This window comes from Sciurus vulgaris, assembly GCF_902686455.1.
Source record: "Sciurus vulgaris genome assembly, chromosome: 2".
NCBI lineage: Eukaryota > Metazoa > Chordata > Mammalia > Rodentia > Sciuridae > Sciurus > Sciurus vulgaris.
This window is the reverse complement of record NC_136462.1, coordinates 10,243,365-10,258,555: the sequence shown is the minus strand read 5'-3', so window position 1 is coordinate 10,258,555 and position 15,191 is coordinate 10,243,365. Positions and strand designations below refer to the sequence as shown.

Sequence of the window (15,191 nt, the reverse complement as noted above, 5' to 3'; positions counted from 1 at the left end):
ATTTACATTGATGTTAAGAGAATTAATAGTTAATCCTGGAACCATTTAGTGAAAATGTAGATTCTGCATTTAAAATTCAACTCTTCCCATTGGTTAGAACACAGGTACTATGGACCCATGTCAAAGGTCTTCTGAGGTTCAAAAGCAATTCCCTAAAGGTTGGAAATACTGCAACAGCACTTACTAGTGGCACGTGGCAGGGGATAGGAAACACTGGTTTTTACTATTCGGCCATCTTAGGCACATGTCCTCGGAAAGATTTTTCTTCTTAAAGTGACTTTTGCATATAAAAACACCAATGTCAAAGATACTTACTCTAAGCAGGAATCCATATTGTACTCAAACTTCATTAAAATGAAAGTCTACCCAGGAGCTCGGGAGGCTGAGGCAGGGGGATCTCATGTTCAAAGCCAGTCTCAGCAAAAGCGAGGCACTAAGCAACTCAGTGAAACCCTGTCTCTAAATAAAATATATATAAAAATACAGCTGGAGATGTGGCTCCGTGATGGAGTACCCGAGTTCAATGCCCAGTACTCCCCTTCCCCCCAAAAAAAGTCTACTGTTATGGTATCTGAGAGCAAGAAACACCGTTTCATCTGTTCTCAAAGGCCAGTGTTCAGATGGGCATGGTGGTGCACTTCTGTCATCCCAGGGAATGGTAAGGCAGGAGGATCGCAGGTTCAGTCAGACTGGGCAATTTAGCAAGGCTCTGTCTCAATAAAACAAAGAGCAGGGGATGTGGCTCAGTGGGTCCAACTTTTGGTGCAAAAAAAAAAGTTCAATGGATGCTGTACTTGTAAATAATAGCAACATGGGGACATACAGGAAGGTAAAAATGGTCATTTCAAGAGAAATACATCACTACAGTCTTTGCTGCCTATTTGTGACACAAAGTTAGCTCAACAGCACCAAGGAAATCTGACATTGCCACTCCCGGCAGATCCTCATCTAGCTTGCTTACCTGAATTCCTTGGGGAGACCTGCAAGGACTCAGGCCACAGCATACACAGTCTACTCTGGTCAGAAGAGTCACATCCTGATTCAACACACAGGCAAAGTGACAATCCAAAAACATACCACTGAGAACCTGAGTCATGAAGTAGCCCACAGCTGCACTGGGATGTGACCAGTCACAGCTCCCACTCAGTGACACCTGCCAGTGTGAGGTGGCACATGCTGTCACTCACACAGGTGCACACAGAGCCTCATCATCCCAAAAATTCCCACTGAGCTCTGTCAAAAGAAACCTTCACTAGTGGGCAAAACCGAGGCTAAGTGAGGACTATGTTGTTGTTGGCCAAGTCATCTGCTTGGTGACTTGCAGATCCAGCAACCCAAGGGTCCTGTCACACCCTTCACTGTCCTCACAACACAGAAATCTGAAGACAGTCTTCAGCAGGAGATAATGTGTATTCAAATACAGAAAGGCCCTCTACAAACAGCTCCTGTGAAGAGCACCTTGGCTAAACTGGCAATGAGCAAACCCTTGACACTGAATCTGAGACACAGTTTTTGTACCAGACAGTGTGGTCCCACCCAGAGTGGGGCAGGACTTGAGACAGAAGGCATTGCAGAGACGAAATGTCAATGGCAAAAAGCATATGTATTAAAGAGCTTTATCAACTTAATCTGTTAAAAGAAAGGTCCATCCGCAACTCCAGGCAGAGGAGGATAATTATTTCCCCCATACTACATTTAATTGAATTTAAATGTAACTATGGATTAAGAGATTAAAGATTTTACAAGTCTAATCAGTGTTTTCCAGCTTGACTGATCAGGTAGCATATACAACATGGTTCATTTTAGAGCTAACCCTAGAGCTAGCGAGCAGGGCCTCAGAATGAAGCCCAACAGCTGGGCTGTCATGGTTGTATTATAAACAGTGGCACCACCTTAATGTTGGTCAGGGCCATGCTACCTGGACTGTTCAACAGGGATAGTTAATTACAAATGGTTCCATGATGTTTAAACAGGCAGTTACTCCGAGCACTGTTTTTCAGCAGTAAAAAGGAAAAAAATTAAATGCTATGTAACACTTTTATGAATTCTAAGTGTGTGGATTTTTAGTTTGCCTTGCTTTCCTGTTTAGAAAATTTAGAGAATCTGATTTCATTTTCTGACCCCCCATCCCAAAAGAAAATACAATTCTAAAATCCAAATTCACTTCAACAATAGTCCCCTGCACCCCTTAAGACACTTTAGGAATGAGAAGCTACAACATAATACTCGAGTCAGGGACCTCTGCCACTCCTTGAGGATCATTTACTTGTTATTAACCACAACTGATCCTAAAAAAGTACTTCCAAATATCTTGGGGTAAATCAAAGTACTGCATTTATGAATATGCTCTATGAAAAGCAAAATATTCATTGAAGCATAAAACAATTTTACCTTTAAATAGAAAATACTTTATTCATTCCTGATGGATTATCAAAATGTACACTGTTAACCAAATAAAAATGGTACTTTGAATTATTAGTTCACTAGGGCTTATTTTTTTTTGAGGGTTTTAAAATTTAATTTTTGAAGAGTAAGAACTATTTCCAATCTCCCCTTCCACACATTCCTAATAAGCTTGCACTATATCTGCTTAAAATTAAACATATAACCAATTACGTGGGCCCAGTTCATTACAGAAGCACATTTTCACTTATATCTAGAGGAAGCTACCGTACTTGGGCACTTTCCTCTGCTAGAAGCTCTCAGACACATTTACTCCTCTTCATTGTTTTGTGTAACTTTGTAAATGACAAAGAATACAGCACATGACTTGTATTAATCTACACGCACGCACACAAACACACACACACACACACACACACAGGATAAAGTGCAACAGGACAGAATATGACTTCACTTTTTCCAGGCCCCAATGACAGAGCTTCTGAGTAAATGGAAGAATGCTGCTCTTGACATCTCAAGTATATTGAACACTTAACCTAGCAGGGCAGCTTGTGTTTTCACACTGATATTATATTAAGAATCCTGTTTGCTTTGCATCCCCTGTGGCTTCTCTCATTCTCAACCAAAGTTTTGAAGTTGTTTTTTTAAACTGTGAGAAAAATGAACTCACCAAAGCTACATAAATAGTGCTTTAGAATGCTCCAATGCTTTTTGAGCACTCTATACTGTAAAAGAAGGCTTCCAATGATATCCTGTCTATAACAAGGAGAATTATAGTCATTTTAATAAAAATAAGCAATACACTAACTTGGCAGCAAATGCTTTAACAACCTTTGACACCAGCCACCAAACGCTTCTACAGGCAAGTATCAAACTATTCCTAAAGGTCTGAATTTTTGGTTGCATGTTGTTTTGACATTAAATTATTTAACTAAAAAATGCTTTTGTTCCTGAGATGAGCACGATAAAATAAATGAGTTCCCTCTGAGGCTGCCACTGGGGCTCTGTGCTCCTTATTTCTATCCTTATTCTCTTCACAAGGAGTCCCGCTGGAAATGCCAGTCTTCCCCATGGCGCCATTTCTGTGATTCGTCCTGCCGAACATCTGGTCTAATTTGGTTTCTCATGCCACCCAACACGTTTGATGTTGCTTCAGTGGCAACAATCAGAGGCTTCACCACTGCTGGGGGAATCTGGCGCAGGACTTCACCCACAGCACCAGTAACTCCCCTGCTCTCATGTTCTCGAGCTGCTGTTTCATAAATGGTCTGAGCCGTGTCTGTGATTCCCTGTACAGAGGATGGGAGGTGGAGAGAGAAGGGGAATAAATTACTGGTCAGAAATCTAACTTATACTATACTATACTCTTCCAATATAATCAACATTATATTTATAAGTAGACAAAAAAATGCTTTTGAGATTACCCAGGATAATTATTTTTATGACAAATTCTAATAATAAGGAAGAGAGGCAATTACTATGATTTAGTATTTTGTTGTGACACCAGTGCATACAAAATGTAGCTGAACTACGATTTCACCCAGGGAAGCTCACAGAAATACTTAATGATCCAAGAGCAGCTTTGTGGCCTGATTAATCACTCCAGTTAAACCCAACCTAGCAAACAAAGCTTACACAAACACATTCACTAAAGGACCATGTGACAGCGCCTTTGATGCAATATAAAAACTTAATTCCACTAAGCTGTAGAAAATTATTTGCTTTAAATTACTGGCTATGTATTAGAAAAGATAACTGAGGAACATTCAATTACAGTAAAAAGCTAAACAGACCATTCTGCTGGGTCAAAGAGAAAATTCTGAGAACACAGAGCAGAAACCTGTCATCCAAGGACTAGAGCCGAAGCTTCTGCAGCACCCCGATCTCCTTGCCCTACAGTGTTACAGCAATCATGACCGCCCAGCTCTGGGGCTGAATGTATAAATGTGCAGGCAACTTAAGTAGTAAAACCTCACATGCCTTTAGAATCACTCCCATTCATCTGACTCAGAAATCCCCAAAAGAGACAAGGGGCACTGTTCAATTAGGACGGATCCAGTATAAAGGAACTTTGGGTGCTGCAGGGAAATTAGAGACCGTGTCCTAACTCAGAATCATCAGTTTAACAAGCTAATAATATACGGTTTTCATCCAGTGCAGCAGGCAAACACGTGAGTTACATGCACAGCACAGCACCAAGTCCAGAAAAGCTAAAAGACACAAAAGTGCTACCTTTAAAATGGTCTGGAAGATGACAGCCAGTCCAAGGGACTAGAGTACAAAACATCCATTTCTCTGCATCATCGTCCCTGCTCTGTCAGCTTCCCTTCCCCCTCACCACAATAAAAGGTTAGTATATTTTAGTGGAGTGATGGACTCCACCAGGTTTGGAGACACAAAAGAAAATTCAAATCCCAGCCCCAGTCACGTAGCTGTGTGACCTCAGACAAGATTTTTAAATGAGAATTAAAACACTGCCTGCCTCCTATGGTGTTTGTTAGAATTATACTCATCTAAAGAGTTTGACACTGCTTGGATAACAGGAGTGTTCACTGAATAATTCCCAGACAACCATGACCACCTCACAAGGACTTAACCACCAACAAAGAATCACATAGTGTAAGGTCAACAAATGTCTTCTGAGAAGGACCAGATGGTAGAGATTTGTGGGCCACACAGTCGCCAATCACATTTCTTTCTGGATTTCCTCCTTTAGAGTCTTTTAACATTGTGAAAACCATCATTAGCTTGAAAGTTCATCCAAAACCAGGCATGGGTAGACATGACCTGCAGCCTAGTCTGCTGACCCCGATCTAATGGATGAGCTATTTATGTAATACCTGATATGTTCTCTCTTCATCTTTGATTTATTAATATCTAAACTGAAAAAACAATTTCTCCACACTCAGGAACCTCTATTGTTAAAAAACATTAGTACGGAATTCAGATTCTGTCTAACTCAGCACACCATCACAACTCGACCCAAGTTCTATGCTCATACTCTCTTCCCTCATTCTTTCTATGGACAGTTTTTGAAAAAAGAACTCAATTTCAGCTGCAGTTCCCAGGTGCCAATCCTGGCCTACCACCTGCTCGCTGTGGTCTGCTGGAGGGTCCTTGTTCATGCTGAGCCTATTTCCTCACCTCTAAGCAGGATCAGCACCCATCTTTAAGGACCACTGTGTACCTGGCACAAAGTACCACATCAAAGCATGCGTTAGATGTCCACACCAGGCCAGTGCTCTGCAAGTGCTCCATATCCAAATGCTGCTCTGCCCTGCTGCCTACTGCCTGTGCTCTACCTTAAACCTCAGCATCAAGTTCCACACATCTGTCTGTTGCTAACTGGCCCAATACTGGTAATTCTTGTCAATCTCTGCACTAAATCTCTTTTTAGAAGTTGAACTTTGGTCTTCCCTTCATTTATCCCCTGATACAATTCTTGGGCCCTACCTCATTGGCCTTCCCGCAGACTTGGGGACCACAGAGGCTACTCCTGTCAGTAAAAGGATTGGCCTAGTTCCTTCTGTCATCAGAACATAACTGGTGAAATGTCTTTAATGAAATTCTAAAACATGAATCACAAATAGAATGACCACAAACTTCTTCAGGTAATGTTAAAAAGAATGTCAAAAAAGATGAGGCCAGGGAATGTCCCAGGCGACAAAAAGAACCAGCATTCAGTGGCACAACTGTTGGAGAGCCATGTAGCATGCCTACTACAGGGCAAGATCCCGCAGCTGCAACTCACCTGCTCCTCCCTAGAGACCTTCCTGCACATGAGAACATACACATTTAAGTGAAGATTCCCTTGGCGGTGTTGCAGGAGGAAAAATAGAAACTAAACGTTCATCAATAGGAAAATGATAAACCATAATATGTTTATGTAATGATAAATCAGATTAAATCAGATTACAAGTATTAACACGCATATATATTGAAAGAAATAAGCTGCAGTACACATATACCTTTGATGTAAACTTAAAATATAGAGTGTTTTGCTTATGAGTACTTATATAATAAAACCCTAAAGACACATACAGAAAAAATATGCATCACCTTCAGGTTAGAATGAAGGTGGATGGTTCACTGAAAACTGCATTTCTTAAACAAATCTAACATTTAATAGAGCAAAGTATAACTATGTGTTAAATGCATACAGTAAGCTGGGAACAGTGGTGCACACCTGTAATCCCAGCAACTTGGGAGTCTGAGGTGGGAGGATCACAGCTTTAAGGCAGCCTGGGCAACTTAGTAAGGTTTGGGGATGTAGCTTAGTGATAAAGCACACCTGGGATCAATCCCCAGAATCAAGAAGAAAAAAACAACTGCAGCTGGTGTGAACACAGGCATGGTGTCTGCCATTCCCCACATACTTCTTGTGATAAAGAGAATCTGCCCCTTGCTCTCTTCTCTTGGTGGGAGCCTATCAGTCAGAACCCAGCCCTCTCCCATTCCATGAAGACATGTCCCATGCTACTGGTGGCTGCTCTGATTCTACTCTCAGGGGTTTCTCTGAAACACATTAAAACCACTGAATGTTCTTTGGGTGACAGCCAGGAAAACATGCAAACCGCTGATTTGTCTGCTCAAGCACTCACGTACCTCTTTCACAACACTGTAGGCCTTGGCCACACCTTCCCTCAGGTCTACTGGCTGGTGAGCTAGCCGGTGATGAGGAAACCTTTTGGCCTTCTTGGGCTCAATAGAAAGAGTACCAGGAGATACCATGTCATACGCAGTCTCTGCTGCTGCCTAGATATTTTGTCAGAATAAGAAATGAATTAGAAAGCAGTCTGGAGAGTTAGATACCAATAGAGCATTCTATGGGAAGTATGCAGAGCTTCCAGGGCCTGAATTCATTACAAGAGTTTATAACTTCTACAACAAGAACATGAAAGATAAATTAAAAACTCATATCTGGGTTGAGTTCACTTATTCAGTTCCTTCCTCTCTCCACAGAGAAGGCTCAATGTTTCTATGTTGCTCTATGCAATGAATACTGAATGGAAACAAACCTTAATACCTCTATTGTTTAATCAGTTAAGTTTTCTTCAATTTAGCTTTGATATTTTTATACAGACTGGTAAAAGAAATCCTCTAATTTAATGGTTGCTATTTACCTAAAATATGCAAACAAATTTAACACTGCATTCCACTGTTCCATTCCACTGAATATTTAATATTGGACATCTAAGCGATAAAGTGATATTAAATCATTACAAATAAAACATCTACTCTCAACATTTAGTGTATTTATATTTCCACAGTATTGTTTAAAAACAAAACAGCTAACTTTACAGTGGTTCTTCTTTGTGGATTAAGAAAGGCTGGGAAAGATACCTGTATGGTTTGGACCATTCTGTTCGTGAGCTCCAGAGCAGCCATTGCAGTTGAGGTGCCAAAGGAAGCAGCACCTCTCTGGAACCCTCTGACAATGCGGCCATCCTTCCGGTACTGCTCTATTGGTAGCCACACCAAGTCCTTTAGACCTTGTACTGGAAAGTCAGCATAGAAATCAACATGAGTTCTGGGGTTCAGAGCTCTGTTAACATTCTAACCTTGGAGTTTTAACCCTGAAAACTGGAAGCAAAGTTTTGTGTCTGTCAGTACACATATAGATTTTTTAAGAAAAATGATCTTGACATAGACTCTCAAGAGCATTCATAACCCCAAAAGGGTTAAAAGAGAAAACTCACCTAACTGTACCAGTGAATGCATAGGCCCAACGCCTCCCAGGATTCCTGGTAGCTGGTTCTTCTTAATGTCATTGAGCCATTCAGTGATTGCATATGAGAATAATTTGTCAACACCTAGCAAACTGGAGTAAATGACTTAGTATATAGAAAAAAGAAATAAACTTTATACACTTAGGTAAGTTTTTCTTTTTTAATTAAAATTTATGAATTAAGAGAAAATTTTTAAACTTTTGAAAATATTTAAAACAAAAATTTTTTTAATCAAAAAGTAACATAAATCAGCTACTTAACTCCCAATCTGAATCTCTTTCTACATATTTATATTAGATGATAGGTAGATATAGACATAAACAGATATAGAAAATCCAATTGTAATGTTTCTAATTTCCACAAGACTTGGGTACACATGTGTGTTGTTCCACTATCCTTATTTCTTGAATATCTAAAGCTGTAGCATAGAATTAGCCCAAAGTCTATAAATTGCCATTAACTGAGTTTTTCCAAATAAGCTACTTTATAACTCTAGGAAATCATTAGAAATGTCCTAAACCATAGCTATTTTTAAAAACTAGTACTCTACTCAATTGACCGACTCCCTCAAAATAAAAATTAGCTGCCAACCAATCAGAGTAGTCTCAAAATGAGCTCTCTGCAGAAAACACTGTATTTTAAAATAACTAACATATATGTATGCTTGCTATGAGGGCTCCATTTCTAATCTGTTGTAAACTAGTCTTCCTAACCTCACCTTAAAACCTCCCAGGGTAAATCAACTTACCCATGCCGATAGAAAAGCCTCTTCAGTTTTAGCTCCGAGCAGTTTAACTGGGCCAGACCAATCAAAATCCCAGCTAACGTGCCCTTTAAAATTAAAGACATTTGAATTAATCTATAAATAAGGAGAGACTCAGCATTTAACATAGTTGTTATTTGGGGGAAATCACTATGATATTCATTAAAAAAGCTAAAAAACTTGAAATATTTACTGAAAAAAATATATTTTATAACACTCATGGTACTAAAGTAAATGACATTAAAATTATTTGGTATAAAAACAAATTTTAAAAAGTTGAACTTCATTTCAATTTCATATGTATATGTTAAAATTTTATATAAACTATGACAGTGCAAAGTTAAAAAAAATTAAAGCCATTAGGAAAAAAAATGAGATAATTTGTAAAACATATTTGTGCAAAATTTTCAAACCTGATCCATTGATACGTGTTTGCCATGATAATCAAGTCGAATAGGAACTTCTGACGTGAATCTGAATTCTCTATAGATAAACAAAGGACAGGAGAGTTATTTATATTCAAAATTACTAATCACTGAAATTACATATAAATTAATTCGTTAAATTGGAGAATAAAAATAGAAGCACAAAATAAATCTTTAAATATAGCCTAAATAAAAAATGTCTTTTAATTCTACATTTTAAGGTAAGATATGACTATTATCTGATTGTTTTGACAACTTTGTATTTGTTATATTTAAAATTTTCTCACAAAAACTTTTTCTTATTAAATAATGTTCATTCTTATAAAAATTAATTTTGATAGATACCCTCCATACAAATTATCAAAAACAAATTAATAAAAGTGACCTTTAAGAATAATCATTAAGTCAATCATTACCAAGAAGTAAACAAAGAGGTTAGATGATTCTTCTGGCTGGTGTGAAGCAGTCAGGAGACCCAGAAGGAGTCTCAGCTCCATCAGTTAATTGGGATGCAATCATGGACAAGTGATTTAAACACTCTGAGCCTGTCTTCACCAGCAAATGTTTTAAATGCCACCTACATTGGTAAATTTTGGTGAGAAGTCTTAAAATTTATGCTTGTAAGTAGGATATCAACATACTAATACTAAGAATCATGGGAGAAAAAAATAAAGTACACTGATGGCATACAGCAAATTCAGTTGGCTTCCAAAAGCTGACTGTAAATTAGGCACATGGAACATTATTTTCCCTATAGAATTAATATTGGTGTCACAAACTAAGCCACTGTCAACAAAAGTCCACTTAAATCTTCAATAAAATAGAAATACTGTATTTACAGCAATCTATTTTAGCCTGGGATCCCAGGTCGTCCCTCATTTCTTGAATGCTCATCTCCACCTGGTCTTCTGGGCAGTACACTTGGCACTTGCTCCTTCCACACTCTTTTACCCAGGACAACCATGTATTTTAATTATTTGTAAGCACAAACAGTTTTTTCACTGAGTGTAGACCAAAACCTGGTATATATACAGTAAGTGCTCAAGATATTCATAACATGACAGCACTTTCAAACACTTCTACTGCCACTTTGGGCCATGCCTAAACCTCAGAACCTAGAGGCAAAGACAGAGAAACAGGGGGCCATGATGTCAACAGGGGAGGGGGTTCAGAGAACCAGACAGGATAGCTAATTATCCCTCTCAACAAGGGGTTTTGCTCTTCCTCCCTCATCTTTCCAGTAATGCCAAGGCTCCATCCCTATCACCAAGGGTTGGGAAAGAGGAGGATGAGAAGATGAAAGTCTGGAGAGGAAGGAGAACTCCAGCATGTGGCCACCTGGCCAGGCAGCTGGGCAGCATCAGAGCAGAGAGCAGCAGTGCAGGAGACCAGGACATCAGGGAGCGATGATTCAGCCAAGGAGGAAGGGTCAGGAAAGACAACCATGATGGGGGGAAATCTGGTACAAAATCTCATAGGAGAAAAGGCAGGAATGCCAAAGCCAAGGTGTGAAAAGAGGCAAAAGGAAAACCTCATGTTTGGGAAGGTATAAGACACCATTAACAGTGACTAGGAAGAGGGAGACCAAGAGGGGAAAGAGGAAAGAAGTTAGGAGGAAAAAAGAACTTGTGCCACAGATGCAGTAGAGATGGATCCTGAACTGGGGTTCCTATGTATAAGAGAGGGTGTAAGTTAGATGGGCACCACATGTGAATAAACACACCAGTTAACTATGTGGCAATGCAAAGAAAAGCTAATGTAACCTCACAATTACCAGTACACTTACATATTACATAGTTACCTTCAAAACTTCAAAGGAACTTCACTTGTTATCAAAATTATTTACCTAAAAAACACAGGCTGATCACTAAATGATGCTTCCTCCGCTGAGAAGTCCTTTTCCTCTGCTCCATTAACTGCCTCCACTGAACTGGCACTATCGTTTGGGGAAGGTTGTTTTGGCCCAGGGAAAGAAAGAACTAGATTTGGCTCCTTTGAGATACTCAAATGCCTTGGCAAACTGCAGGTGACATCAGCTCCAGGAGACTTTTTGACTGAAAATGGAATGTGCACATTTGAAATATTAGATATGTCTCTATAGAGTAACTGTTTAAATCAATCTTGTTACATTTCATTTAATAAATATAAGTCCTATTACAGAGGAAATCCGCTTCTCAGTAATTATTACCTTTACATAAACTACAGTTGCATTAATAAAAATAAACACACACACATATATATACACATGGGAATAAAGATCGTTAAGTATATTCTCATGCATGTATGAGTAAGTCCAAGTGAATCCCACTATTATATATATCTATAATGTACTAATTTAAAAAAAGCATATTCTCAAAAATACCCCATATCAATCAACCCAATACAGACAGTCCCAATTAAATGAGTTTGACTTACAATTTTTCAACCTCACAATTGTGTGAAAAAAAAAAAAAAATACGCATTCAGTAGAAATTGTATCTTGAATTTTTATCTTTTCCCAGGCTAATGATTGTGGTCACATTTTCTGTGATGGTGGGTGTCTGTAGGCAGCCACCGTTACATCAACCCGTCAGTCACAAGGGGAGAATAACTAACACTCTAAAGCATGCTATGCTGCTATGATGTTCAGTAGGTTAGATGCACTATATGCATCTTCAACTTAACAGTGTTTTCAACTTTCAATGAGTTTCCCAGGATACAACCCCATCCTGAGTTGAAGGCATCTGTACTTGTTATAGATTTTTTTAAACTCTGTTAAATACCTTCTGGATCTGGAGTCAGTAGAAGCTCCACTTCTGTTGAAAGACTTGTGAAGAAATCCTTCAGGAAGAACAAGGCGTCCTAAAATTAAGAAAAGTCATTACAACTGAAAAGGACATCTATTTCTAAGACTATGAAACAAAGCATTTTAAAGTCTCACATTTTATTCATTATTCAAATATCACTATAATTTATTGAATCCCTTACTATTCTCAGGTCTTACTGCTATTCTGTCTCTGTCTCTCTTTCACACACACACACACACACACACACACACACACGTTCCCATCAATTCTCTTAACTGAGAAAATTAACTTAGAATTGGAGAAACTAAAAATTGCAAAGCTAGGAATGATTGTCAAAGTACCTTTTAGTTTTCTTAGAAATAGAGCATTAGAGCATTCTCATTCTTGTTTGGCATTAGTCTTCATTCTAAATTGGTAGTGGTAATACTGCTAACAATAATAATAGCAGCTAGTTTATTCTGGATACTCATTTGCCATGAGAGTTCTAAATGTCTTATTTCTGCTTTTACCACTATATTATCTTAATCCATTTTCTTCAGTGAACAATGATATTCAAAATAAGAATGAAAAATAAAATCACTCATTCAAGTATTCTTCTAATACTACAGAGTTTCTAACAAAAACGTTTGGCTGCAGGGCTGGGGAGATAGCTCAGTCGGTAGAGTGCTTGCCTTGCAAGCAGGAGGCCCTGGGTTTGGGGTTCAATCCCCAACACCACACACACAAAAAAATGTTTGGCTGTCTTGATAATCCCTTCAGTTGGCCCCCAGTTGGCAGCTTCATTCTGCCTTTCTCAAAGTGACCAATAATCTTGGAGCACATCAAAATCAAATGTCTGAGGGAATAAATTTCTTATTCCCTTCCACTTTAACAAAATCCTAAATTAATAGAAAACATTAATACTATACCAAAATACAAGGCAAAGTTCAGTTATAGGGTCACAATATTTGTTAGCACACCAGCCTGACAATTTCCAAGGCTCTGAGTACCTAGGATTCCATTTATCCCAAGTATAAATGATCAAGTTAGAAGAACATTCTAGGTACCATGAAACACAGGGGAATGAGGCAGCTCCAACACTACTAGAAGCAGGTATCAAGTTCATGGGCTGTTCGTTCCTCTGTGATGCTTTACACATGTATATTCTTGTACACAGTTCATACATTACTTACATTACACATTTATCATATATATTATTTATATCAAGTATTACACATTAACAAATTTAATAGTGTATAAAATGCTTTCCTTGGCCACTAGATGGTGACATTTTAATACAATCAAGGTTTTAAGTCCAAGACAGCCTTCATAAAAATAGAAAATTTCAGATATCAATTTGCTTTTTAAGAAAAAAAAAGGAAAACTAAACACAATACACAAAATGACAAAGGGGTACTACTCACCAGTTTTTTTAAATGTTCTAAATTTTTAAAATTTTGTATTTATGCTAAACTCTACAACTCAGTAAAATAGGCAATCTAAGACAGAGCTGTCACAAAAGGAAGATACACAAATGGCTAACAAACATGTGAAACGGCACATAACATCACTAGTCATCAGAGAAATCCACCACAAACACTAAGTAAAACAGCTAAACTAGAAAGCTGATGCTCCCAAGTTTGACAAGGATGTGAAGCAACTGTAGTGCTCACTGGCGATGGGTGGGAATGTACACTGGTACAGCCACTGAAGACACTGGCAGCTGCTTATGCTAGTTGAACATAAACCTACTTGACCACCTGGAAATTCGGCTTTTGCCTAATACATATTTATCAACTCAAAAGCAAATCAGTAGGTAAATGGATCAACAGACTGTGTAACATCCACAATGAAACCCCACATGCCAATAAAAATGCACTGACTGGGCTGGAGCTATAGCTCAGTGATTTAGCACTTGTCTAGTGTGCTTGGGTTCCAACCCCATCACCACGGAAACTATGAGCAGATTCCTGACATGCCACAACACACATGAATCCACTGACAAAATGTTGGGTGCAGGAATCCAAACACAATTCTATTTATATGAAGTTATGAAAGAAGAAAAAACAACTATGGTAATCAAAAGACAAATGGTTGCTTTGCTGTAGTGAAAACTGACTACAAAGGAACATGAAGGGATTTTGTAGGGTAGGGGAAAAGTTAAGCACTTCAATTGGTGTACTAGTTACTCAAGTGCACAAATCTGTCAAAGTTCAGCTGTACAGTTTAAAACCTGTGCATTTTATTATATAAATTATACCTCAATACAATAGTTTTTTAACTTAAAAAACTTGATTTGTTATTAATGCTAAACTTTCATAGCAAAATATTTATGCCTGGCTTTAAGGTGCAATAACAAAGGATATTTGCAGAGGAGATAAAAGGGATTGAACTCGGCATGCAACCACTGAGTCACATCCCCAGTCCTATTTTGAATTTTATTTAGAGACAGGGTCTAAGTTGCTTAGAGCCCTGCTTTTGCTGAGGCTGGCTTTGAACTCCTATCTCAGCCTCCCGAGCCACTGCTCCTGGCAATGAAGGAATAGTGCGACAGGATTTAAAGTGTTAAAGAGTTACTTTTAATGTCATACTCAACAAGGAAGTGATGAAGACGAAGTACACAAATATGTAAAGGTGCTGCTCCTTGTGCACCCTGCAAAGCCCCAGGTAAGCACTTTCCTATCTCACCAGAATGGTCTCCCAGCCCAGCCTGAGTTAAGTCCCTGGTGCCCTCATGAAGGACTTTACCGGACTTCCTCCCTGGCACTCCCTAAGATGCAGCTTGCATATCCCCACCTCCAGAAAGTCTTTCCTCACCATCCCTCACCCTCCAAACTCCCTCTGTGGGCCAGACATGTCATTCTACGCCTTCTTTATCACTTGTACTCACCACAGCATATTAAAAGCATCTGCTTTATGTCAGTCTTCCCCACTACAGAGAGATCTTTGAGGATAGGAATGTCTTATTCATCTTTGTATCCCCAGCATCCTAGTTCAGAACCTGGGACAAGGTAGGCATTCAGGAAATGGCTTTGAATTAATTAACAAGTCTCCCCTACACAATTCCTAGGCAGTGCAAGGCTAAAATGAACGCTACACTAGGTCA

At 38.8% G+C, this 15,191-nt stretch overlaps 1 protein-coding gene across 4 annotated transcripts in view; it reads right to left on the bottom strand.

Moving 5' to 3' along the window:
• Positions 1–3,169: 3,169 nt before the first annotated feature.
• Positions 3,170–15,191, bottom strand: part of ATG2B (autophagy related 2B) — a 64,263-nt gene continuing 52,241 nt past the window's right edge. For 2 of the 4 annotated variants that reach the window (XM_079128951.1, XM_079128952.1), the window contains exons 35-42: positions 12,083–12,161; positions 11,167–11,374; positions 9,309–9,378; positions 8,881–8,963; positions 8,103–8,224; positions 7,747–7,901; positions 7,009–7,158; positions 3,170–3,692 (exon numbers count right to left, since the gene is read on the bottom strand). In XM_079128951.1, the coding sequence (XP_078985077.1) occupies positions 3,438–3,692; positions 7,009–7,158; positions 7,747–7,901; positions 8,103–8,224; positions 8,881–8,963; positions 9,309–9,378; positions 11,167–11,374; positions 12,083–12,161 (1,122 nt within the window). In that variant the 3' untranslated portion in view covers positions 3,170–3,437. Of the gene's footprint in view, positions 3,693–7,008; positions 7,159–7,746; positions 7,902–8,102; positions 8,225–8,880; positions 8,964–9,308; positions 9,379–11,166; positions 11,375–12,082; positions 12,162–14,975; positions 15,087–15,191 lie in introns of those variants that run through there. The other 2 variants (XM_079128953.1, XM_079128954.1) reach the window with 2 other exon arrangements.